Source organism: Chionomys nivalis, chromosome 3 (assembly GCF_950005125.1).
Source record: "Chionomys nivalis chromosome 3, mChiNiv1.1, whole genome shotgun sequence".
NCBI lineage: Eukaryota > Metazoa > Chordata > Mammalia > Rodentia > Cricetidae > Chionomys > Chionomys nivalis.
The window spans coordinates 119,054,688-119,081,089 of record NC_080088.1 but is presented as its reverse complement, the minus strand read 5'-3'; the positions used below and the strand labels follow the sequence as shown (position 1 = coordinate 119,081,089).

Below are 26,402 nucleotides of genomic sequence, written 5' to 3'. Positions count from 1 at the left end.
AGAAGGAAGGACGGCTGCCTAGTCAGACCCTTCCTCCCCTCCTTCCTTGTCCCAGAGTGGCAGACAAGGGTGCAGGCAGATTCCAAATGGCTTTAGGAAGTGACAGGTGGCAGCCACCGTTACAGCGGGGCGCTCACACATTTTCTATAAAGGTCAGATCGTAACTGGCTTTGGCGTTGTGACTACTCAGCTCTCCCTGTATCTGGAAAGCAGCCAGGACTGTAAGTGTACAGACATGGGTGACTGCTGATAAAACTTTATTAAAACACTAGAAAAAAAACATGGCAGCAAGAGGCTCTGAGGCACAGGAGCGGTGGTTCCCCTGCTCTGGACAACCTGGAGGTTCCAGGGACGTGCAGGAAAGGGCAGTCTCTTCCAAAGGCTGAGATTTTCAGAATCTCCAAGGGTGCCAGACACTTCAGAGGAAACCTCTCCTCCCCCAGAGGCTTGAGGATAAGCTGGACTGGGCGTGCCTGCTGTCCAGCAGGAGTGCTGGCCCCTGTAACCCTGAGCCAGACTGCTTGCCATCCACCTGAGGACTTTCTATGTAAACACAGGACCTTTAACCCTGGCTGACAGGCAGCCAAGGGAGCAGAACACAGGGTGGGCTTGCCCAGGGTGGCTTCCAGGAGCCTATGCAGGGGCTGGCATCTGTTCGCCACCCAGACCAGTTCTCTTCCTCCATGCTCTCGCACGAGAGGAAGCCTCCCTTCTTCATCTATGCTGGACCTCCCTGCTGATGCCTAGATGATGTCAGTGGCACACGGCACCTTCTGGAGAAAGCCACCCATTCACATATGCTTGGCTTCCCTAACTTCTCTGGTCCCGAACAGGGGAGTTAGCCCCTCCCTTTAGGGCCAGAGCGACCCTCTGGGGCAGCCATGGTGCTCTGCTTGGGGTCTGCTGTGAAGTCTCTGCTGACTTCCTACTTCGCCTACCAAGCCCTGCCTTCCCAATATACTTGCAACATTCTGCTCTTGAACGGCTCCTGAATGTCTCGCTGGGGCCACTAGGCCCTGGGAAGCCAGCAGGCGAACAAAGGAGGCAGTGGAAGAGACAGTGGAGTGAACCGCTCTGGCTGACAGTCTGAAGAGACAGTCTCTCTGGCCGTCTGGCGGTTTCTTCGGTCTGACAACTGACCTTGGGGAAATGTTCCAGAGACCTCACCCCGAGGCCAACAGAAGGCCTCAGAGCGCCCCTCCCCCAAATACTAGAAGGCTTCCAAAACCCCACCCAGCCCAGCTTAGGGTGGTAAGGAAGTCCTGATAGGAAGTCCTGGGGATGCCAAGTTGACAGTTGGGAGGTGGTCACCTTTCCAGAACAACAGGGTACATACAGCCTGAGTGTGCTGCTTCAGCATTTGAGACAGCTAAGCCCAAGGTCGGGGAGGAGATGCCTTGCAAAGTCTGGAGAGCAAGCTGGGAAGAGGGCCTTAGAGGCTTCCCAGGGGCGAGGGAGATGGCAGGCGGGGGAGCAGCAGTGATTCATGCCACTGTGCCCGCCAGCACACTGGGGAGGGCAACACGCCCAGCCAGGGACAACTGTTATTTTTAAAAGTCTGGGAAAGAAAACAATAATAAACAACTGTGAACACGATGGCCAGTGAGTTCTGAGAGAAAGGGAGCCTGGGAGATGAATCTGTGAGCTGCACCATTTATTTGGGGCCAAGCAAACCAACACAGGACTCCACTCAATCCCATAGGGGAGGAGGTGGGGGCAATGGCATGGTCCATCAGTCCTGGAGAACCAAGGGACTAGGACAAAGACAGGACCAGAGGGCTGTCTTCCAGCAGGTGGGTCCAAGGAACTAGAGGCAAAGATTTAAAAAAAAAAAAAAAATTCAACTAGGGCCAGAAAGGATCAGGGGGATCAGCGGAAAAAGGGGAGAATCCTGTGGCCATCAGTGCTAGCAGGACTCTTCAGAGAGGTGGCAGGGGGCACAGGAGCAGTGTGGCACAGCTGGGGACCAGATCCTGCTGGCAGGTCTGTGGTGACATGGGCCTTGGGGTGGGAGTGAGGGTGTTGCCAGGGGGACATAATCAATGCTTTCCCACCCTCAGGGGACAGGACGGAAGATAATTAAAACCAGACTTGGTTTCCCTGGCTGGATTGCAGCCCCCGTGAAACAGAAGTTCTGTCTGGACCAGATGTGGTGTTGGGGGCTCCCATGGAGAGTAGCTACTTCAAGAGCAGTTTTCATTCCAGGCTCTGGGTCTGGGAAACTAGGAGGGGTTGGGGTGGGGGCCCAGGTGGAGGGCGGGCTGCCTCTACAGAGCTTCCCCACCCACCCTGCCCTAGCCTCCCGTCTATGTTAGCTATGAAATGCACATCTATCTGATGTGCGCTGGCCCACACTGAACAGATGGTGCTGAAGAAGAAGAGGATGAAGAAATGAACAAATGGTTGAACAAGAGCTCTCCCTAGCTAGGAATGGCAGCCCACGCCTACAATGCTCGCATGTGGGAGGCTGAGGCAGGGTTGCTGAGTTGGAGGCAAACCCGGGATACTTAGCGAGACCATCTCAAACAAAACAACACAACACAATCTCAAAGCCTATGTTCTCGGAACCAGTGACAGGTACTGAGGTAACGAGTAGAGATTACCATTTTTTGCAGCAGAAGGAAGGAGGGGGCACTTGCCCTACCCACCTGCACGGTGAACCTGGGTCCTCAACCACAGAGACCCTTCCCCCGCTTGCTGCACCTCTCCAACTCAGGGCAAGGGGGCTGGTGCTGGTGAGCTGGCTCAGGGGGTAAAAGTGCTTACTGTGCAAGCCTGACAAGTTCAGCCACACAGTGGAACTCCCGGTAGAATCGACTCCCGAGGGTGGTCCTCTGACATCCACATTGCCACTGAGGTGAGCATGAGCTCATGCGCTCTCTCTCTCTCTCTCTCTCTCTCTCTCTCTCTCTCTCTCAATGGTACACTAAGGAGCAGATCTGCTCTTCCCGGGCCTCAAGTCCTCCTATCCCTGAGGGTGGTCAGATGGACCATGTGACCAAGTATGATGTATAAGCATGAGCCCGACGGGACCCCCATGGTTTTCCCCTCATGTTTGGAGTGAAACTGAGGGCGAGTGTCTGTGTGGAGCCTACCAGTGACCTCACTGGACCTGCACACCCGTGGCTGGACCGCAGAGGCTGGGTGGAAGCCTCCGGAGGCACAGGAAGGCAGAGCAGAGAGGCAGGCCTGCTTTACTGTCTTTTGGTGCCTAGACAGTGATTCGTTTTAAATGATCAGCAAAGAAGGAAAAGCTGGTTGGCTCTTTCATACAGGGAGGGCCGGCAAGCTGCGGTCCATAGACCAAACCTGACCTTCTAGGGACACTCCAATTACACTGGCAATCTGTGTCATCTACGGCTGCCGTGAGCCCCAGAGAATCTGTGCATGGGACAGGAATTACATGACCCACACAACACTAAGACTTTACTCTGGATCCCCTCATGGACGGCCTGGCACCCCTGATTCACCGGAGGCATGGTGCAGACAGGTCTCCCGAGGCCCTGGTGTCTCTGTCTCTTCCTTCCTGCTGTCATTTGTTTTCCTTAATCAGGTACTTAGGAGGCCTGATGAGAGGCCAGGGAAGACCCAGTCAACCTGTAATTAGGGAGGTTTGCAGCAAGCCTCATTAGGCCTCCCAACCTTGCCTCCCAGATTCACCTGAGGGGCCTTAATGAGAATGTTTCCGGGTACAATGCTGAGAGGGGCTGAACCAGCATCGTCCCCAGTGGACCCCAACCCAGCTCTGCGCTATGGTGACCAGAAGCAAGGGGAGGGGGTCCCCTAATCCTCAACAGACACAGAGATGGAAGGCAGGCACAGTGGTACACTCTCCATGTGGACCATCAAGTCATAGTGCTACGTGAAAAGGAAAGAACCAGGTGCTGGAGAGTTGAAAACAGGACAAAAAACCTATACAAACAACGAACAACAACAACAAGCAAAAAACAAACAAACAAACAACCCAAAGTTGAGGGGCTGGGGGTGTGACTCAGAGGCAGAGTGCTTGCCTGGCATTCTGAGCTCTAAGCCCATCCCCGCCACCACCAAAACCGAGAGGAGTTCTTTGTATTTGAAAAGCAGTATGAATGTACTCACAGCAGAGATCTCAGAAGGACAGATGGCCTAGTCTTTGCAAGTGTAAGGCAAGGCCACTCACTCTCAAGGAGGCTTTACCTGTCCACCAACCCACACATGGAAGCTCCACCTCAATAGAAGCCTGTGTACCCTGGCTGCTTTTGATGCCACCTGATTTACTGTCTAGCTCCCCACCTGCATGCCAGCTCTGTGACCGTAGGGTCTCACTGTCCCCCTGAGGTCCCCACAGCCCCATCACATGCCAGCTCTGTGACCGTAGGGTCTCACTGTCCCCCTGAGGTCCCCACAGCCCCACCACATGCCAGCTCTGAGACTGTAGGGTCTCACTGTCCCCCCCTGAGGTCCCCACAGCCCCCACCTGCATGCCAGCTCTGAGACTGTAGGGTCTCACTGTCCCCCCCCCCTGAGGTCCCCACAGCCCTACCTGCATGCCAGCTCTGTGACCACTGGATATCACTGTCCCCTGAGGTCCCCACAGCCCCACCTGCATGCCAGCTCTGTGACTACTGGATATCACTGTCCCGAGGTCCCCACAGCTCCACCTGCATGCCAGCTCTTTGACCGTAGGGTCTCACTGTCTCCCCCTGAGGTCCCCACAGCCCCACCACATGTCAGCTCTGTGACCGTAGGATCTCACTGTCCCCTGAGGTCCCCACAGCCCCACCACATGCCAGCTCTGTGACTGTAGGGTCTCACTGTCCCGAGGTCCCTACAGCCCTACCATGTGCTCAAGAAACAAACAAAGGTAAAGATCAAGAAAGACTGGGCCTCTCCTTCCACCTTGCTCAAAAAAAAAAAAAAAAAAAAAAAAAAAAACCAAAACACGACAGCTGCGAACATCACAAATGTCACTCAGCCTGTAGGCACCAGTGAGCATTTGGTGATCTATGTGAGCATCCCATACACTGTAAAGGCCCCACCCACCTGGCCAACTTGTTACACGTATATACGGAGCTCTTGTCCTGCCCCCACCCTGCCCGCGCCACAGATAATGACTTCTCTTCAGCAAGTTTCTTGCAGCTCTGACTGCAGAGACAAGTGGCAGAAGCTGAGAGGGGACAGTTGCCATGATACGCACTGTGGTAATTTAGCCTCAGAGCTTTGGCTCCTGTGGAATAATTTAATGATCTGGTGGGGAGGGAGGGAGGGAGGGAGGGAGGGAGGGAGGGAGGGAGGGAGGGAGGGAGGGAGGACAGGGGTCATGTGGCTTCACGTGCCCACTTCCAAAAACTCATCTAAGTTCCCAGAGCCCATGGAGGTGCACGGCTGAGGGAAGAAGAATGAGGCTTTCCGTCAGGACCCTGAGAGGTGTGTGTGTGTGGTGCCCTCCTCATCATTTTTGTGGGAGGGAAACAACAGGTGAATTAGAAAAACTGTGGAGCCTGCATCTTCCTCGCCCTGGGTCCAATCCTTCCCATCCAGCCTGGAATGTCTTTTCCTAAAGGGACAGTCTGTGGGAGCCTTTGGCTGTGCCCTGCTTTCCCCTGTGATGGTCACCTACATTGTTAAATGGACAGGATTTGGGATCTCCTGGGAGACACACCTTTGGCTATGTCTGCAGGGCTGTCTCCAGAGAGGCTTGACTGAGGTGGGAACACCCATCCTGTGTGTGGGCAGCATCATCCTGCAGGCTGGGGTCCTGCACACAGGCTGCCTTCCATCACCAGACTCCATCTACAGAGCCTGCCACATGCTCAGAGCTGCCCAGAGCCATGCTGGTTCCAGTCCATCATGATGCTCATTCCTGAGGGAGAAAGCTGAGGTTGGGGCACATACCCACCCAAGGTCAAAACTGGCCAGAGACAGAGCTGGTATCCAAGCAGTCTGATCCTGTTTCCAGCCTTCGACCACACACACACACACACACACACACACACACACACTGAATCTTCACAAAGCAGGGACACTGCACACACACACACACACACACACACACACACACACACACACACACACACTGAATCTTCACAAAGCAGGGACACTGCACTGGCCCAGGCTGCCAGAGGCAGAATTTGAACCTAGATTCGCCATGTCCAATGTCTCCATCAGAGGGACATCCACAGAGCAAGTGTCTGGGTGCCTGTCACAACTGCCTGAGCTGTGAGGAACAAGGGAGGAGGAGGAGGCTGTCCTCCTGATCTAAAGCCAACCCCAGGCTGAGGATGAGAGGGGACATGCATTCTGCTGGGCCAGGATGTGATTCCCTCATACATTCAGGTGGTGCACAGAGCAGTGGTGTGGGGACGGCCTGGTTTGTACAAACTATGGTCATTAAAGACATCTTGTTTTGACAAGAAAGATCTCTTAAATAACTTAGGGGGAGAATCAGCAATGAAGTTCATCCCCAAGTAGCCTCAGAAAAAACAGCATACATATGTAAGAACAGAGAACAGACAAAACATGGATTTTTACAGTATTCTTGTAACTTCTCCATTTCTGAACAACAACAACAACAAAAAAGCATGCCATCTTGCCCCCACAGCACTCAAATCCATCTTCAGTGACAGTGACAGACCCAGGCACCTATAATCAAGTCTCCTTAAAGATTAAAAAAAAAAAAGAAAAAAGTAATACTTGAGGCTGCGGCTGGGTCTTTCTCCTGTGCCAGGCAGACTCCGGCGGGCTCTGTAAGGTGCTCCATCTGGCACTGGGGGCTGGGATGAAATGCATGCTTTTCTTGAGCTTTCTCTTGTCAATGATCGTCCCAGCCCTTGACGAAGGGCAGACACTTCTTTCCCTGGTGGGCACCTGACAGGGCACTTCCAAAGGGCTTCAGGAGATCTGACTTTCACACCAGTGACTCAAATGGTTAATTCCAAAAAGAAGGGTACCCATCTTCTCTTTGCTGTCTCTTTATCCTAAAGCAAGTATTTCCGGGTGCCCGAGATGCACCTCTATAACATGTTAAGCACTGATGTAGAACTGAGGACATGGGGGCCCATCTACGGGAGCAAGCAGACACCTTCGGGGTGAGTGCCCTGAGGTGATGGTAGCGGAGGCAGAGAGAGGCTGAGTTCGGATAGAAAAACACAGGACCAGAGAAGTCACCTACAGTGAGGGTGGACAGTGACAGTCTCAGTAGGCCTGTTGCCCGTCTCTACACAGCCTCAGAAAGAGCAGCATTTGCACTGGGGAATGGTTGAAAAGAAAAACCTCACAAGAACACTGTGTGTCATAGGAGAAAGGTACGGCTTCCGTCTCTTCACCCCAGTCAAAACTCCTGGCAACAGCCACACCCCCTTCTCTCCCAGTCCCCAGTGCTTTTGAGCTGTGACTATTGTCACCATGTTCCCTTCACAGAAAAAGCCAGACAGTCTCTGGTCCGGATGAACCCTGCTACCCTTGGCTGTGCCTGGGAGTTCCTGAGTCAGCACCCTGGGGCTTATGTATGCTGTGACTCTATGTGTATGATGCAGAGGGACTGAGAGTCAGTACCCTGGTGTTCATGATGAGGGCTATGGTAAGACTCGATCTGTATGGTGTACAGAGGTGGACAGAGCTGGAGATGGAAGAAGGCAGGGAGGGAGGGAGGGAGGGAGGGAGGGAGGGAGGGAGGGAGGGAGGGAGGGAGGGAGGGAGGGAGTCAACACATGGCAGAAAGTGACCTTACTAGACTGAACTTAATTTTAAAGACCCAATAGTTTAAAAAGACTTTGAAACGACATTGTGTGGCCCATCTGTTTAACGACAGAACACAATCCCTAAGATGCAACAGCTATCAAAGAGTATTTGATTCTGCTTTGCCACACTTTGTATTTTTTTTGGCCCAAATCTAATCTGGCTTTTCAATCCTGACTGTTTTTAGGGGTGCCAGGGTAGACCTGGAGCCTCACAGGAGTGCTCTACGCTGAACTACGCCGCAGCGTCTTACATTCTGAGACAGACACCTAGGCTATGCAGGCAGGCCTGGAGCTTGGGATCCCCCTGCCGGCCTTTCAAGTGGCTGGGACAATGGGCCTGTGCCGCTCGGATGGCTTCTTAGTTTTATGTATTTATTTATTTTGAGATAAGAGCTCATGGTTATAGCCTGGCTTTAGGTCACATCTCCACGGCTGCTGACTGACTCTAACGTTCAGGGCCTCAAACAGGCTTATCACTATCCTCACGGACTTAGGTTCCTCCCAGGCACAATGGCTTCCTTCTCCATGTCACAACTTTGCCGAGTTCCTTTCCACTGCCCTCCCTCCCACTCCCCACCCCTGCTACACTGTGCTCCTGTCTTCCCATCTGTAAAGCAGAGGCAAACTTGGACTAGCAGTAGAGAGAAAATAACTGCAAGACAGCGGTTTCAAAGGCGGTGTTTCCTCCAGAGGGTCTGGGGGCACCTGTGGGGCTGGTCTGTCACAGTGACTATCAACACTACCGGCAAGTCTTGGGTGGGCACCCACTCATGCAGAATACTCCCTAGACACTGTTGTCGCCCCATGTCAATCCCACTGCTACTCATCCATTACCGTTCCCCGGCAAATCCCCCACCAACCTCAGCCTCGTGTGTCCCACACCCTGGAGGATGCACACAGTACTCTGGCGCGGGTACAAGTACCTCCTTCCCAGGCACGACAACACCAATGGCTCTGGACGCCGCTAAACGTCACATTCTGAGACCACAGCGCTCAACTCTGCGGTACTGACAGTAAGGGAAAGCCTGCACCAGGCCCAAATGGAGCAGGTGAAACCTGGAGGGAGGGAGGCTCGGCTCCCACGGGGGAAGTCTGAGAGAAGATGGGGTTTTGGTGAAGGGAAAAGACGACACACGGCCCTAGCGTCTGGTCGAGTGCTGTAAAAGAATGAAATCTGCCTGGAGCACGCCCCCCACGGTCCTCAATGCAAGGCGGAGCCTGCCTGTTTCCCCATCACCACATCTGCCTTCTGGTGCTGCTGCTGACTTTTTTTTCTAAGCCTATAAACAAAACAAATTCAACGACCAAACAAACAGGGAATTTTCAACTGCTTGGGTAAAAGGCAGCGGATGCGAAGTGTTATTTATTCCCCTGCCTGGGCGCACAGCGCTCGGAGAGAAACACGCAGGATGCAATTCCTACCATGGAGGAAGAAGGCCTGTGAGGGACGGACAGGAAAGTGCACGCATTCTCTAGAGCTTCACTTAAGCAGACAGAGAAGATGGACAGGCTGTTTGGTGGACCGGCGGGACTCCCTCGCCATGATCACCTCCTTCCCAGGCTCCCTGATGCAGGGCTTCTGGTTACCCCCGGTTTGACCGGCTTACAGCCCTGGCAGCTGGAAGCTAGGAGTGGAAACTTTGCTAATTCAATCAATGAGCTCTGACAAGCCTAAATGGTTGTTTGGAAGGGGCCTCTCTCATCTACCTCCCTCATTGCCCCAAACCTCAAATACAATAAATTAAATAAAACATGAGATACAATTGGGGCCTTTTTGGCTGCTGTTTCTACTGGGAGTCAGAAACATGTAACTGAAGCCTGCATTTTCCCTCCTCCTCTGCGATGTTTGCTCTTCCTCCTCCCTGCCTCTCCTGGTGGGGTGGGGGCAGGGGGGCTGGGGTATTATTCAGCGCACTGCCATAGGTGTCTTCAGCCAATCGCAGGCGATGGCAGCCGCTTGCACCTTGCTGACAGCTGCTGTCAAAATACTCTCTCAACCAGCGGCTCGATAATAACTCGAAAATGAGATACAAATGAGTGATTCCTTGCGTGTGACTGCGCCGACGGTTCTGCAGTCCACGGGCCCTTGCTGTGGCCGGGGAACACTGCAGGGCAGCTCTGGCCTCTGAAGGGAGGGTAGCTCAAACAAACAAACAAACACACAAAAAGCCAAAAAACCAGAAGCCAAATGTCTGAGGAAGATGCTCTGACCCCTGAAAGGGTCTTGAGAGTTGGTTCACAATCCCCCACTCCCTTGACATGTGGCTTTCAGTGCAGGCAACCTGTGAGGTACTTTGTCTACTACGTGGGGGGCCGTGTCTGGAACTCCAGGAAGAAAGAGACCCCCACAGTGGCTTCCCAGTACGAGTACCACCCGCCTGCTTCCCCTGTCACCCACAGCCAGGCTGGCCTGTTTCTCCCTCAACCGATGTCAGCCTCTCAATTTGGTAAGAAAGGCAGACGAGCCCCTGGGAGGATCAAGTGTGTAGTCAGTCAGTCCTTCCCCATGGGTCCCGGGGATGGCAGAGCTCACGGCCACAGGCAGCAGGTCCTTGGGGGCAGAGTCAACGCCTCTTCCCCATGGCCAGGGCTGCCACTGCCGAGTCCCTCTGCTTGTCACGGGACAGATGCGTCTACGGTGCCTCTTTCCTGCTTAATAAACTGCTCTGTACTGACACGGCTGTCTGGCCATGTTAAAGGAAGCTACAGTGATGGGGAGGCTGGGATGGGGGAAAAGCCGTTAGAGAGAACCTTACTTAAAGCACTATTGTTTGTTGTGCCAAGGCTTCAGGAAGGGGCACCCTTGAGGCCTGCACTAAAACCTCTTTCCTCTGCTCGCTTTCTCCTCCCTCAACAAGCTTTTATTCCCAGCCCATGGTGGGAAAACATTTTGCTTCTTCCCCACGTGTGACAGCGTGTGTTCCCCGTCAGCCGCCTGTACCACCCATCTACGTTAAACAGTAAACGCTGGCGAAGGCGGCATCAGCCTGTGGAACCTGTCGTGTGAGCCGAGCCACCGTAGGAGGCTTTTAAGCGTACACTCGGAAGGACAAGAGGCTCTCAGCAGATACGAGCAGGGGAGATGCCGGTTTGGGGTTACGTCCATCAATCTCGCCCATGGAGCTAGGGGAGGAGTACAGACTGGAACCTGGGCCCCAGGGCCTCCATTCTGGCACTTGACGGCTATGAGACCTCAGGCCCTCAGGCAAGTCACTTAACCCCTCTGCCTTGTTGGCTCCTCATCTGTGGAGCAAGGACATTAATGCCGAGCCCCGCACAGAGGCAAGTGGGAAGAGAATGGGGAGGAGCCACGATGCAAGCAGACAGTTGCATGCGGCTGCTTTTGTGGCTTCTGCTCACTTTCCCACGCTCTTTGGAACAAGACTCACTTTAGAATGGGGAGAAAGCCTTTTAAGAGCTAAGCTTTGACTTGTTGGCAGGTAATGATCCTTAAGGTGTTTAAGTTTCAACAGCGTGTGAAGGGCCAGGCAGAAACAGCAGTGGCCAGGACCATCCTGGCTACATTTATGGCAGGAAATTCCAACAAGGGGTTGACCCAGGAGTTCAAAGGTGAAGCTATGAGAAGGTGCCTTCCTTGGAGAGAGAAGGGGGTGCGGGTCTGACAGAGACATCCATGCACTGCTCAGTCCCTCACCAGCAGCTCTTCCACAAGGACACCGACTGAGAGGAAGTGCTTTCCCTGACTCCAAGCGTCATAGCAGCCCACAGGGAGGGCATCTATGCCACCTGTAAGTGGACCACGCTTCTCCTGCTCGTCACTGTGTGTGAGTGAGCACCTTCCACACAGACTTCCTTTCCCTTCACCGCTGGGAAGACTCCCCGCTCAGCACGGCTGAGGTCTCCCCTCTGCATGGAGACGGTCATAGGGAAAGGCAGGGAGGTGATGGAGAGAGGAAGCCATGTGCTCCGTGCCACTCCTGGCACTGGAGCACTCTCTGGGAACGCCCTGCTCCACCTCTGCCCCAGACAGTTCTCCGGAGGAGCCACACTGCACCTGCGTCTGGGGCTGGCCCTTGATGGGAACAGACAGACGACATCTAGTAGACGCAGTCTTTTTGGGAGAAATGTAGCAAGCCCCAAAAGCTGGGCCTGGAAATCTGAAATTGATCTAGTAAGAGAAAGAGGTGAGCAGCAGGGTGTGGGGTGTGGGGTGAGGGGCAGGAGACATGAAAGAAAGAAATTTCTGGAGGATGTCAGGAACCGACCGGCATGTCCTCTGGCTGCAGCCTAGCATTGGGCATTGCCGTGTATTTAATCACAATTCCCAAACTCCTTTGCTCCACAGCACCCCACAACGCCCCCAGAACCTCAGTGAGTTCTTACGGGATCCCTCAGATGCCCCCTAGTCTGCAGCAGTACCCATCACAGCTGAGAAAGGCTCACAGTGGTACTCAGGGGTCCTGGGTACACAGTTTTAGAACCGTGGCGTAGTGCCAGCAATTATGTAAGTGGAGCTGTCTTACTGTGTGCTGATGAGGACTGCTGCATCCCCACAGGCCACAGGCATGGTCTGACGGTGGCAGGGCCAAGACTCAGAAACTCTGCTGTGGTGTGCTCCAGGGATGCCCTGGACACTGCACAGTTCTGGAGGTGGCCCCTCCCACAGCACTGTGCTCATGGCCCTGCCCTGCTCTGTGACTTCTGGGGTGACCTCCTGGCCATTTCCCACTGTCAAGCACAAAGACCGACGACATGCCACAGAGCGCCAGAGGTGCCATCAGCAACTGACCAATGCTAATGGGAAAATTGCACCAAAATTAGAGGTAGCACAACCAACCACCACTGAGGCTGACAGCAAAAAAGATTTGCAGGCTTAAGCGGACCCAACATGTATGTTATACAGACATTTGGACTAAGGTGAAGGGCCAGTGCTCTGTCAGGATTCTTTGATCAAAAGTCTGCTGCCTGGAGAGACCCTGTCCAACCAGGACCAGCCTTGCCCCTCTAAGAGCTGACTACCCTGTGATGAACCTGGTGAGGACCAGCCCTTTACAGAGGCCCACAGAGTACTGCTTACTTAAAAGCTTTGTAACATGGGAGGGGCCTGAAGATGCTCTGGGGACATCTCCCAAGCTGTTTGGCTCCCACTGCCTTTTGCACCCAGCATGCCAAGTGACAGACAAGCAGAGATCCCTGTGCTGGCTTCAACAGTCATCTGCAAGCAAGACCAAGACCAAATAGAGCAAGGGCTGGAACAGCCACTGTGTGCAAAGTGGAGAAAGGAACCATCACCCAGGGTGTCCCACCTCAGTCTGTATCTTCCCTGGAGAGAGTGAAAGGCTGCCTCCAGCAGTTGGCTTCCCCACGTCAGGGTGGCAGGTGAAAACACCCTTGTAGCAGGTGAACACCCTCATCACTACTGCCAACCACGGCTGCTCACATGTCAATGCTGCGCTCCTGCAGCCACAGCAGACATCGCTAATCAATTGCAATGCTTTCTGCAGAGCCCAGGCAGTCTCCACAATCCTCAGCACAGAGTCCTAGGCAGCCATGACCAATGACTTTTATTGCCTTGGAAGGCATAGCTCTCTGCCATAGCTGAGGCAGCTGCACTGAGTTAATCAACCAACACTGGTCAAGATAGGTCAAGAAGTGGCCTGAGTTCTGACTTCTTGGTGATGCCCTGCTGACTTGGAAAATCACACTGGCTCCTTCCCAAGCTCGTGGCCAACTTCTGATACCCGAGAAAGGAGATGCCAGATAAGCCCCAAACTCTCCTCTTAGCAAGTGGCTGGGCCTGGTGGAACAGAAGAGGAACCATCATTTGGTATTGTCCTGAGTTCTGGGGTGCACATGGGGCTCACCAGGATAGGCGGGCTTAGAACTATGGCTACATGCACACCACAGACCCTATCCTACCTCCAGGGAGGGTACAGAGACACTCCCTGCCCCCATGGTGTTTGTTTCTTCACACCACAGACAATAAGGGTTGGTACTTCCAGCTCTCCAGAAAGCCAGGTTCATATCAATTAGCACAGATTTAAGTACTAAAGTTTATGCAGCATATGGAAGTTGGGGTAACTTCTCTCTCCCTGATTCTTCGCCACTGGCTGTTGACTGACCTTGGTCATAGCTGCTGCAAGACTCAATCGTCTTTCCAACAGAGAGCTGCCACAGAGGCTACTTGCTTACTCCTGTGCCAGGCAGCTCACCACTGCCATCTGTCACAGCTTGGGGGACTGACTTCCTAGTTGAAATTTGAGGTCATTTCACAGAGTTACATGCAGCTGGCCTTGACCATATTATACAAAGATGTGGGGGACAATGTGGCCCTGTACCCTGTTCTGCTGTGGGGCCAGCAGATTGGAAGCTTCAGTTTCTCAGGGAGGCAGAGGAAACAAGGGGATCCCAGGCACAGAGTGGTTCAGGCCTGGCAGGGGCTGTGGTCGGGAGATACTGTCCAGTGTGCCCTGTCCCATGGCAGTAAGGATCAGAGACATAACAAATGTTTACGTCACAGCTAATGCTCATGGATTCACCAGGAATGCTCACCAAGAGCCCAAACCGATGCCAGTACTGGACAGAAGAACCAAAAAGCTCAACTCTGGATTGTGGCCCTGGCTAAGGTTCTCTTTGATGCATATGGAGGCAGGCCAGGGAGTGTGTGGAGGGACTGAGGGGCACTGCCAACCTCACTGGCTCCACCCCAGGTATAACCCACTGCCCTGCTGGCCACATGGTGCTTCAGTCATTGTCCTGGCCCTCACCACGTGTGCACCCCAGAGTGGCCAGCATCTCACATGAGAACTGCTAGCTTGATACCAAGCCACAGGAACCTGAGTTACAGGGTACACAAAAGTCCCTCATGGCCACTTGTGTGTAAGAGGCTATGTTCTCCCCCAAAGGGCCTTAAATGACCTTAGCCAATAAGATCCAGAGACCTGATAGAAGTACAGAGAGAACTGTAACACTCAGTGGGTGGGGAAAAAACATTCCAGAATGTTCTGGGAGCATGTAGTAAGGTCTGCATCACCATCAGCCAGGTGGGCTAACTCAATGACGATGGGGACAAAGTCTTGACCTCAGCCAGGTATAGTGGATTTCTGAGGAACTGTGCTCAATGCAGGAGGCCTCACAGGAGAACATGGGGAGGAGATGGAGACTGAGTGACAGCTACACATGAGCGGACACTGCCATAGGACCACAACAGAGACGCCGTGATCATGTAACCTGGGGTGCAGTTCCAGAGAACACAGAATGACAGGGCCAATTAGGAAATTAATAAGAGAACTTAGTTTAAAGACAAGACAACCAGGGCTGGGGTGGCAAAGAGAGCTTGCTGCTCTTCCAGAGGATGTTGTTCAGTTCCCAGCACCCATATGGCAGTTCACAATCACCTGCAACTCCCCTCCAGGAGATCCAATGGCCTTTTCTGCCCCCCATGGGCAAATGCTCTCCCACAAGGACATATGTGGATACACACACACACACACACACACACACACACACAGAGACACTTGCAATAGAAAAATCAGAGAAACTAAGCCAGAGTCTCACAAATGAGATCAGGAGGCGAGTCGTGGGTGCACTGGCCAGATGTGGGGTATGTATGTGGGGGTGCAAGTACTCCTACACTGGTGTTGAGTGCAGCTAGACCAGAGCTGTCAGAAGCCTGCTCAGTTGTGACACTTGAAGAGCCAGGAAGCATGTGCCCCACACGTAATATACACAACAGCCAAGACCTGCAAAAGGCTGCACTGCCCCACAGTGAGACACACGACAGCACTGCCCCATGCACCGCAAAGCTAGCTACCCTATACACTGCAGCACTGTCCTGCAGAGATGCGCTCAGCGCTTTCTACGCACCGCAGCACTACAGTGAGACACCACAGCACTACAGTGAGACACCACAGCACTGCAGTGGACACCGCAGCACTACAGTGAGTGCACCACAGCACTACAGTGAGACACCACAGCACTGCAGTGAACACCACAGCTCTACAGTGAGTACACCACAGCACTACAGTGAGACACCACAGCACTACAGTGAGACACCGCAGCACTACAGTGAGACACCACAGCACTACAGTGAGACACCATAGCACTGCAGTGAACACCACAGCTCTACAGTGAGTGCACCACAGCTCTACAGTGAGACACCGCAGCACTACAGTGAGACACCACAGCACTACAGTGAGACACCACAGCACTACAGTGAGACACCACAGCACTACAGTGAGACACCATAGCACTGCAGTGAACACCACAGCTCTACAGTGAGTGCACCACAGCTCTACAGTGAGACACCGCAGCACTACAGTGAGACACCACAGCACTGCCCCACACACTGCAGCCCTACAGTGACTGCACCACAGCCCTACAGTGAGACACCGCAGCACTGCCCCACGCACTGCAGCTCTACAGTGAGACACACCGCAGCACTGCCCCACGCACTGCCTCCTGGCAGAGCAGGACACAGCAATAAATAAGCAAGCAATGGCTCACCTACCCAGCATGGATGCACCTTACAGCAGTATGGAGACCTCCCACAGACAAACATGGAGGCCCAGGAGTGGGAAGTGGTACCTTACACAACATGCTGGCAGAGGCACAGAAATCAGTGGAGGGGCCACTCTCGCTGAGTGGTAGCAGGACCAGGAACCATGTGGGAATCACACTGGCTAGGGTATGGATGTGTGGGCACCCAAGCTTGTGATCCACATGCACCTCTGCATCTAATTACCTCTGTCAACCTCCAGTATGTCATCAGACCCAACATCTGTCTTCAGAACCTGCAATATTATTCTGACATTCTTAGATCTCTGCAGGCGTCATCTGAGACAGAGAAGGAGCCGGCGTGAAGCCCACGTCAAGAGGACTGTACGTTATGACGCACAGATGGGCACAGGTGGGTCCAGCAGTGAGGCAGGGACACTGGTCCAGGGTGTGGCATCTTTCCAGAGAGTCAGGGGAACCCGAAGCCCCTCCCCTCATCCTACCCACTGTGTGCAGAGCAGCTCAAAGAGCTTGAAGCGTCTAGAAAACACTGGCAGGAATGGATGTGCAGCAGAGCCCCCAGCCCTGGGCAGGGGAGGGAAGCCACTGTCTGTCCTCAGCCTTCCTGCCACTGTCACGGTGACTGTGAGAAGAAATGAGCCCACAGGGACAGACTGAGCTGTCCACAAAGTCAGCACAACAGGTGTGCGGGGCTGAGGAGACCCAGGCGTGTAATTAAGGGCTCCGGACACCTGTTGTGAATTGCCCATTCACACCCTAGCAGGTGGCTCACACCTCTGAGGAGGAAATAGCAGGGGGGAAAAAGTTGTGTTCTATCTGGAGCCAGAGCCTAGCCAATGGAGCGGACATCCCTGCCCTTCAGGGACAGTTCCAGGAGGATGGTGGGCTCTAAAGAGGGAGCTGACTGCACCACCACAGAGCTGTGTGACCTAGGCAAACCGTTAACCCTCTCTGTGCCTCCTAAGCTTTGATTTCTAGAGTAAGGTTTTGCGCAGTAGGTCTACATACCCTGAGCATCTGAGTACCCGCTGGGCGCCAGGCTCCCACACACACTGTGTGATTCCAGTGCCATCTGACCTTACAGTCTGGAGGGGTTTTGTTCAAGAAGCAGGTAACTGCATGGGCCGAGGTCAAAGGGAAGCTGGCAGGCAGGCTGGGAGAAAGTGGGAGAAACGAACAGAGTGAGAGGGGGCCCGCCAAGGGCAAGCGGAAGGGCTCGGCCCACACAGCTGTAACTCCAGAGGCACTGTGGGCCGATCTGTGCCCAGCATGGGGCACTCCAGATGAGACTCAGACATAAAGACGGTGGGTAACAAGCCCAGGCCACACAGCTAGGGATGGTGGCGCTGGGCTGGGTACTCAGGAGCCACCCCAGGCTGTGTCAAATCTGGCAGATGCTCAAACCCCAATGCCTGTTGGTGGGGATGAGGTGAGAGCAAGGGACTGGGCAGGGCTTCCTGGTGAGTGCTGTGTAAACAGAGTGGCAGTTGCTAGAGCTGTGTAGGACTCACGCTGATGGGTTTCCTATCCTCAGAACCAGGACCCTAGGAACCTCACTACAGCACACGGCTCACCACTCCACTGCTGGTCGCTCCATAAAAAAACGATCTGGGCCATATGTGGCCTATAGTCTGTCAGCGGTACAGAGGGCTGTGATAAGCCAAGCGACAGTGACACTCTGCAACAGCCAGGTATTAGGAGCTCGACAGATAGAGGCCCTACCTCTGTGGGATGGCTCACATCCCAGGGCTCTGTTCTGGGAGGGTGGCAGCACTAAGGACACTTTACAGAGGAAACTAGGCAGAGGGACATGTCTGGGGCTCATGGGGAGTCAACAGCACAGAAGGCCAGGGACCTAGGTTCTACAGTGACTGGCTAGTGACTAGGGGAAGTCCTCGGGCTCTATAAGATGTCCCATTAGCTATCTCGTCTGTAGCAACAGTGTGGTATCTTTGAAGACATCTGGTCCTTCCAGGAGGGAAGCAGACAGCTTGCAGGCCTGGGGACAGCTCCAGGTACATCCCGCAGCTTAAGAAGTTAGGTCTGTCTTCCCCCAGCTTGTCACCTGTGCCCAGGGTTGGGGAGCAAAGTAAACTACCTAGACGTAAGGGGCAGAGAGGGCAGTGGGGGGAGCAACTGCAGGCAGGAAAAGGACGGAAACTTCTCAGCAGAAACTGCACAGGGGCTATGTGGAGGCCCACCAGAGGCTGCGCCACCCAGGCCTTCTCACCCACCTTGGACCCATGACACTGATCTTTCCAACCTCAGACTGGGAAATCCACAGTGACGCAAGGGGAGCCTCTGGCTCCTCTGTGGTTCTGCTGGGCATGCTCTCTAGCTCCACCCTGAAGTGAGGAAAGCTGAGGCCTCAAGGGCACTGCAGCCACTCAGGAGAAGAAAAGGAGCCCTTGGGAAGCAGTCTGGAGCGCCCCTCTGGGCCTCCGGGCCTTCTACAGCGGCAGTTCTTTCCCTGCAGGTCTCGACCCCTGGGGGGGTGTGCCAAACAACCCTTTACAGAGGTCGCATATTAGATCTCCTGCATATTAGATACTTGCATTACGATTCACTAATAGCAGCAAAATTACAGTTGTGAAGTAGCAATGAAATAACTGTATGGTTGGAGGAACTGCATTTGAGGGTCGCAGCATGAGGAAGGTTGAGAACTACTACTCTTCAGGGTGGAGGGAACTGAGCACACGGGTCCCTCAGGCTTCCTTGCAGGCTGACGGCAGAGAGAACGGCAGTGTGGGAGGCAAGTACCCAGGGAAAGGACAGAGAGAAAAGCTACAGAAAACCTCCGAGGATCCCGCACTGTGGGTAGAGACGACACAGGCTCTGTCTGAAGCCAGGCCCTGGGTTCAAATCACACTCCTGCTGTTCTGGTGACGCCGAACCAGTCAATACTGGATACTCACTGCGACTGTGGCCTCTGGGTAACCTCACAGAGCCTCTAGCAGCCCCAGGTGGGAAGCCACCTAGTACAGGAAGGAACTGAGGCAGCTGGAGGCACTGGACACGTGAGTGACTTGGACCTGGGCTTGGGAGCAGTTTCTCCCTGGAAAATGGATGCTGTTATAATGACTGCAGACTGTAGCAACAGGGGATCCTGACAACTGGAAGTGTTCAGCCCAGCACCTGGTGTCGGACTCTAGTAACAATCATTACACGTTATGATAGCAGTTATTATGCGCACGCCACCAGCATCAGCATAGTTATGACAGGAACTGAGGCCCAGAACATGGACACCAGAGACAGGCACCACTGACCTCACCCACTGAAGGCTCAGTCCTCAATCACTCCTGATGAGGTTCCTGCGGGCACGGGGCCCCACAGTGCCTCCTTCCCGCTCAGGTACTGTGGGAACTGATGGAGTCCAGTGGGCAGTTGGATCTCCAGAAAGGGTCCAGTGAATGCTGTCCTGCCCTGGCAGGTGATAAGACCTGCCCCACAGGCCCGTGCCCCACAGGCCCCGTGTTCTTGCATGTCTCTTCCCTGCCCCTCTGCAGGCAGCAGCGGCAAAGAGGAGAATCAAGACCCTCCTGATACAGCTGTGTTCCCTGGCATCTAGCACACTGCCTCATATAAACCACCCAGTATATCCCCACCAACAACGTGGAGGTGACAAATCCTCCTAAACCTGGGAGGACAATAGATTCCAAAGACCAAGTTCTGGGTCAGGGCCCTGAAAGCCATATGTGTGGCCTTGTGTAGACCGTGCCTTGAGTTTCCTTTGGGCATAGCATAAGTCCTCATGCGCCCAAGGGTGCAAGCACTAAGCAGATCCAGCGCGGCGGATACCAGGCATAGAGCCTGGAATGTGGGTTTTGATTGTGATCATATCCACCAGGAAAAGTGCCCCCAAATCCTGCCTGACATAGGTCAACCAGTTCTTCCAAATCCTGAAGCCTTCCCTTAGTGACCTTTTGCTGGCTAGTGGCTTTGTCTATAATCAGGCCTGAGGTGCAAGCCTTGCATCCCTGGGAAGGCTCACAGTGACCCCTGCTGTCCACCACTGCAATTGGCCTCAGACCTCAGTCTGGTGGGAGGCTAACAAAAGCAAGGCAGGGCCTGTCCTGGAGGAGGGTTCCAGCTTCAGGGTTTATGACCACTCAGAGAGAACAATGGCCGACAGAAGAGACGCCATATGTAAGTCCATTCGGCAGACGCTAATTCCCTGCCGACTAAATAGACATACAATATGCAGATCAAACAAAGCTCCTTCCCTTGCCTTGCCATCTTTTGTTCCCCTGGATAAATGTCATCTCCAGAACACTGTAGAACCAAGTGACACTGTCATCTCCGAGGGATGTGGCTCCCAATTAACACGCACCAGTCTTAGCATTCCTTTTGACGCGGCGGCGGTGAGACAGGACTCTTTTTAGAAGCAGAGTCACGGCAGGCAAGCACCAAGCCAATGCTCTCACTCTCCTTTTGGCTGATGCGCTGGATGTGGGCACGTGAAAAATATCCCCTTGCCCCCAACTGTGACCTGTCTCACCAGGCTCCACGGCTCAGACTCAGAGGGGAAGGCCCGCGGCATCAATTCAGCTGACCGTGGCTATGCACGCCCCCACCCCAGGGGACAGGGAAGAACACAGAGAGAAGGGAAGGGTTTTGAAGCTGATTCCCCAAACAGCAACCCACTCTCTTAACCTCACAGCAAGAGTAAAGACGCAAGTCTCACAAAGATAAATCCTTCTCTGCACTCATTCTGCAGCCACTGCGCCTTGCAGGACGCTGACAGGTCATCCTACCAGACACACCACCCGAGAGAGTGACAAGCAGGGGCCGAGTGCTGCTGACGTGTTCCTCCCTGGGCTTCTGCAGCAGCCGCAGAGGAGAGGGGACTCAAGGCCCCTAAGCACTCCAGGGCCCCAGCTGAGCCTCAGCAACCTGCATAGAGGGGCGAACTCACCCAACCGATGTTGTGAGGGCGCACAGCACTCCCCTCTCATGGGACCACAGGAATGTATGTCTCCTTCAACTGCGGCTCAGTGCAGAGCCATCTAAGCAACAACTTTCCAGTCAAAACGCTCTACTCTGCATGGGTGGGGTGGCCAGCCCGAGGCCTGTGTGTTGTTTTTAGAGTCCATAAGTCCTTCTGGATTCCCCTGTAAGAGTTCTGACTGAAGGGGGGCCAGACAGAGGGCTCGGTGTTTAAGAGCACTGTTTGTTCTTTCAGAGGACCTAGGTTCTTTTCTAGTGCCCACATGGCAGCTCACACTCATCTGTAACTCTAGTTCCAGGGGATCTGATACCCTCCTCTGGCCTTTGAGGACACTATACGTACAGGGGATCTGATGCCTCCTCTGGCCTTTAGGACACTATATGTACAGGGGACCTGATGCCTCCTCTGGCCTTTTTTTTTTTTTTTTTGGTTTTTCAAGACAGGGTTTCTCTGTGGTTTTGGAGCCTGTCCTGGAACTAGCTCTTGTAGACCAGGCTGGTCTCGAACTCACAGAGATCCGCCTGCCTCTGCCTCCCGAGTGCTGGGATTAAAGGCGTGCGCCATCACCACCCGGCCTCCTCTGGCCTTTAGGACACTATACATACATGGTACAAAAATGAAAGCAAAATACACACGTAAAATAAAAAGGTTGGAGGAGAAAGGATTTAAGCTTGAAAAACAACAGCAGCAAAAACCCCTCAAATCTTTGAAACCATGAGCAGAATGGGTTTGACGAAATCTAGCTAGGTTCCTGCCTGGTATTAACGCCGGGTGAGAGGACCCTGCAGCTTCCACTTCCGGCCCAGTCAGTCTGTCTCCAAGTCTCAACACCTGCCTAAATAGCCCCCAAGTCAGCCTCCCGTGCTAACAGAGACCATGGCCTGTGGCTATATGAGGGATATTCACTAAATGGCTTTTCCCAGGGACGAACTGAGATCGAACTGAGATCAACGGTCTTATTCCCATCAATTATTCCCCCACCTGGGGGCGGGAGTGGGAAGCTGAGGTGAGGTCCCACTGCCTGGGGCCTTAAAGGCACTGACTCTCCGGAAAAAGAGCCCACACAAAGAAATGCCAGTAAATCCTATAGGGGAACCACAGGCTGCAGCCACTAGAACAGCTGTCCCTCAAGTTTGCGCCCTGGGGTGCAGACATACACCTGGCCGTCCTCTTGCCTCAGAGAGGAGGCCGGGGTACTCCTGCACCACGATGAGATCTACGGCAGAGTTTGGAAAGCACCACTGTGCTGCACAGAAACAGTCAGGACCCAGGCGGCCTCCCAACCTCCAGGGGACACTGCCTACAGCCCAGGGCGGGACCCACCTGAAAAGCTCCCGGATTTCCCTCTGGTTGGCCTGGAAGGGGATATTCCGCACCAGAATTTTGGAGGTCATCTGCTTCTTGGAGACCTGTTTCTTCCGAGAGGTTGTCAAGGCAGGCCTGGGGTGAGACGGCAGAAACAACGGACTATTTGAGGTGTCAACTGCTTCTGCCTAGACAGACCCTGTCACCTTCCCCCACAAAACACAGCTCCCTGTCATTCCAAGTGGCCTACTGAAGGGGCCACGATGAAAGCAGAGGAAGGCAGCCTGTCCTCCACTTCGAGGTAACAGGGACTAAAGTTACTTTCTCTCCCTGGCCAATGCAGTCCATTGCTGCTGTCCCACAAGGAGGACCACGAGAAGGAGCCCCACGAGAGAGGACATTGTGCACTCCGGGCTAGCACTCAGCTCCCGAGCTACACTCTAGCCCCATTTGCTCCTTTATTATAAAAACATGCCTGCCTGTCTAAGCTCTCTACCCAGGAGATGGATGCTGATTGCTCCAGTCGGGCGGGGAAGTCGGCATCAAAGATGGCAAGAGAAAGCTTAACTGGGAAGAACCCCAATGGGGAGGAATTGGGGTGTGTGAAGGCATTTAGTAATCAGCACCAGGGTCAGACAGAGAGCTGTCACCCAGCAAGGGAAGGGGAGACGCCCGAGGACTCACTTGGTGGCCCGTTCAGAGATTCGCACTTCCAGCTTATGGCCGTCCACGACGTGACCCTGGAACATAAAACGACCACGCCTGGTCACTTACCCATGCCTGCCCTTCCCCAGGATCCGGTCCCTGGTTTGAGGACAGGGATGGCTTGAACAGAAAGGCTGTCCCTGAGCTGAGCAGCAGGTGGCCAGAGACCCAGCCTCCTGACATACTCCTGATCTCCTGGCTGCCCGTTTCTACCATTGGAGGCAGTCTCAGAGAGGGGAGCCTGCAGGTCTAGCTTGCAGGCACTTTACGGAACACTCTGACCCACCTGAGCCAAGTGTAAGCTGGGCTCTGACTGCAGTCCCCAGCTGCAAAGCTGGTGCATTGGCAGAGTGACCCTGGGAAATCCCCACACCGTGTGGGGCTCTGGACGCACGATCCCTGACAGAGATGTGCACACACGTTTGTGCACAGAGCAGTACACGACATGCATGCAAATGCCTGGCTACCAACTCTCGAGAAACATGAAAGGGAAGATACGGACCACCATTTGGTGAGCTGAATGTGAGTTAAATGAAGACACATGGTGCAGGAACAAAGAAAGATTTCTAGTTTAAACAAACAAAAAACCCCACAAAACTTCACAAGGCATGTGCTGGGCTATGGCCTCTGCCCTGTGTGGCCTGAGATGATTGCCAGTGCAGAGAGCTGTCTTTATTTACTCATTTAGTTTTATTTTTTTTTCTTTTCTTTTCTTTTCTTTTTTGAGACATGGTTTCTCTGTGTAGTCCTGACTGTCCTGGAACTCAATCTTTTTTTTTTTAATTAATTAATTAATTAATTAATTAATTTATTTATTTATTTATTATGTATACAACATTTATGCTTGCATGCCAGAAGAGGGCACCAGATTTCATTATAGATGGCTGTGAGCCACCATGTGGTTGCTGGGAATTGAACTCAGGACCTCTGGAAGAGCAATCAGTGCTCTTAACCTCTGAGCCATCTCTCCAGCCCACTCATTTAGTTTTTGAGACAGGGTCTATTACGTAGCTCAGGGATTCTCTTGAGCGTCAGCTGCCGCAGGCCCCAGTCCACCTCTTTGTCTAGTCACCAGGGTGATATCTTGTGAGGGGTACAAGGGTTCCCCAGTCACCTCCAGACCATGCTCCTCACAGCGACTCAGGAAACTGTGCTAAAACTCAACTCAGAGCCTCAGTCTCCCACTGCCTTTGGGCCAGATGCCAGCCCTTCAAAGGACCTATAAGAAGGTCTAGCCTTCCACAGCTCTCTCCTTACCACCTTCCCAGAACCCTGGCCCCCATTCTGCCCCCATACACTGAGCTCCTTCTCTGCCTCTCCAACATACAAAGCTCACTCCTACCTGTTCCTGCCACAGGTCTCTGCACTTGCCATCCCCACCTCCTAGCCGCTCCCTCCCAGGGCTCCGAGCACAGACGGGTATCTGAAGTTTTCCCCAGGGGAGGTGTTACTGTCAAGGAGCACCTGTGAAGGAGCACCTGTGACGCTGCCTTTACATGTTTGTTCAGGTCAGAGCCCGCCTTTCCCAGCAGAGGAAGGGGCGAATCCAGTTCACAGTCATGGTCTGAGAGAAGATGATAGACAGATGGCCTGCATGTGAACACAGTCCCACTAGCTGATTTCCTGGATAGCTGAGGGATTTCCAGGGTCACTCTGCTAATGCACTGGCTCTGCGTCTAGGGACTGCAGTTAGAGCCCAGCTTACGTGTGGCTCTGGTGGGTCAGAGTGTTTTGTAAAGAGCCTGCCAACTAGAGCGAGTATGTTTGGAGCCATGGTAAAAGAATGGATGAGTGAGAGTGACCAGGGGGAGTGGGGGTGGGGTGGGGTCTTAATCTTTCTTGGTCCATGGTCTCACCGTGATGGCCCAGAACCCCCGGCTTACCTGGAGCTGCTTGAGGGCTTTCTGGGCTTGCTCTGGCTTCTTATATTCCACAAACCCAAATCCCATTGAAAGCAGCACTCCTGAGGGAAAGAGGGACAGAGAAAGGGGGTGTGGGTGGAGCTCGGCACAGACCAGATCACTTGTAAAGACTCCATGGAGGGACCTACACTTAGTGTCTCTCCCTTTCTCACCCCTCTTCCTTCAAAAGACCTCAGCTCGTGAGACCGCAATGGGGCTGCGGGGCTGCTGCCTGGGGTCTCTTTGGCTCGTACCAAGCAGATAACTGATATGACATTAACTTCCTAATCGGTGCCTGCCTTTCAGAGGGAGTGGGAAGTAACAGAAATAACCATAGCTGCAGCAAGCAACGAGGCCTCAAGCTGGCCAGGGTCCGCCATGCATGAGGCAGAGGCGAATGTGGGTGTGTACAGTGTTATCTCTTCTACGTACATCTGACACCCGATCACACCTGGGTCCTGGGAACAAAGTCTGGACAGGGAGGCTGGCCATGCTACTGCTGATCACACCTGGGTCCTGGGAACAAAGTCTGGACAGGGAGGCTGACCATGCTACTGCTGATCACACCTGGGTCCTGGGAACAAAGTCCGGACAGGGAGGCTGACCATGCTACTGCTGATCACACCTGGGTCCTGGGAACAAAGTCCGGACAGGGAGGCTGACCATGCTACTGCTGATCACACCTGGGTCCTGGGAACAAAGTCCGGACAGGGAGGCTGACCATGCTACTGCTGATCACACCTGGGTCCTGGGAACAAAGTCCGGACAGGGAGGCTGACCATGCTACTGCTGATCACACCTGGGTCCTGGGTAACAAAGTCTGGACAGGGAGGCTGACCATGGCTCTTTCCTGTTCTAGGGAGTGAGGAACAATAGTTCAGGTAGCAGGAGTTCTTGAGGACGTTCTACTGGACTCATGCCTTCAGAACAGCCGTGTCTGGATGTGTACACTGTCGTATACATTGGTGTCCCACACTTGGTGTGAGGCTCCTGAAGACCAGGGATGGCAGGCAGTACTGGGTGCCCCAGAACCTCGTGTGGAAGCCAGTGTTCCTTAGACTGGGACCCTGCTTGAGACATGTTCTTGACTAGGGTAGTTGAGCAAAGTGAGGTCATCACAGTGTCCCTAATCCAGCACAGCTGAGGTCCTTTACAACCTGGGGGAGGCCAGACAGGGACACATGCCTATAATCCCAACACGGGAGGCTATGGTAGTCAAGATCAGCCTGGGCTAGACAGAGAGACCCTGCCTCCAAAACAGGCTAAAATTTGAACCCAGGACAGGCATACACAACCAGAATGCTATATGGGCCTGGAGATGGCTACCCACAGGCTAGGGGATGGAGG

At 53.7% G+C, this 26,402-nt stretch overlaps 1 protein-coding gene across 1 annotated transcript in view; it reads right to left on the bottom strand.

Annotated features, from left to right (window-relative positions):
- Positions 1-26,402, bottom strand: part of Rbm19 (RNA binding motif protein 19) — an 83,025-nt gene that overhangs the window by 32,932 nt on the left and 23,691 nt on the right. Inside the window, exons 19-21 of the mRNA XM_057765954.1 lie at positions 25,038-25,117; positions 23,134-23,189; positions 22,468-22,584 (exon numbers count right to left, since the gene is read on the bottom strand). Coding sequence (XP_057621937.1) covers positions 22,468-22,584; positions 23,134-23,189; positions 25,038-25,117 — 253 coding nt within the window. The remainder of the gene's footprint in view (positions 1-22,467; positions 22,585-23,133; positions 23,190-25,037; positions 25,118-26,402) is intronic.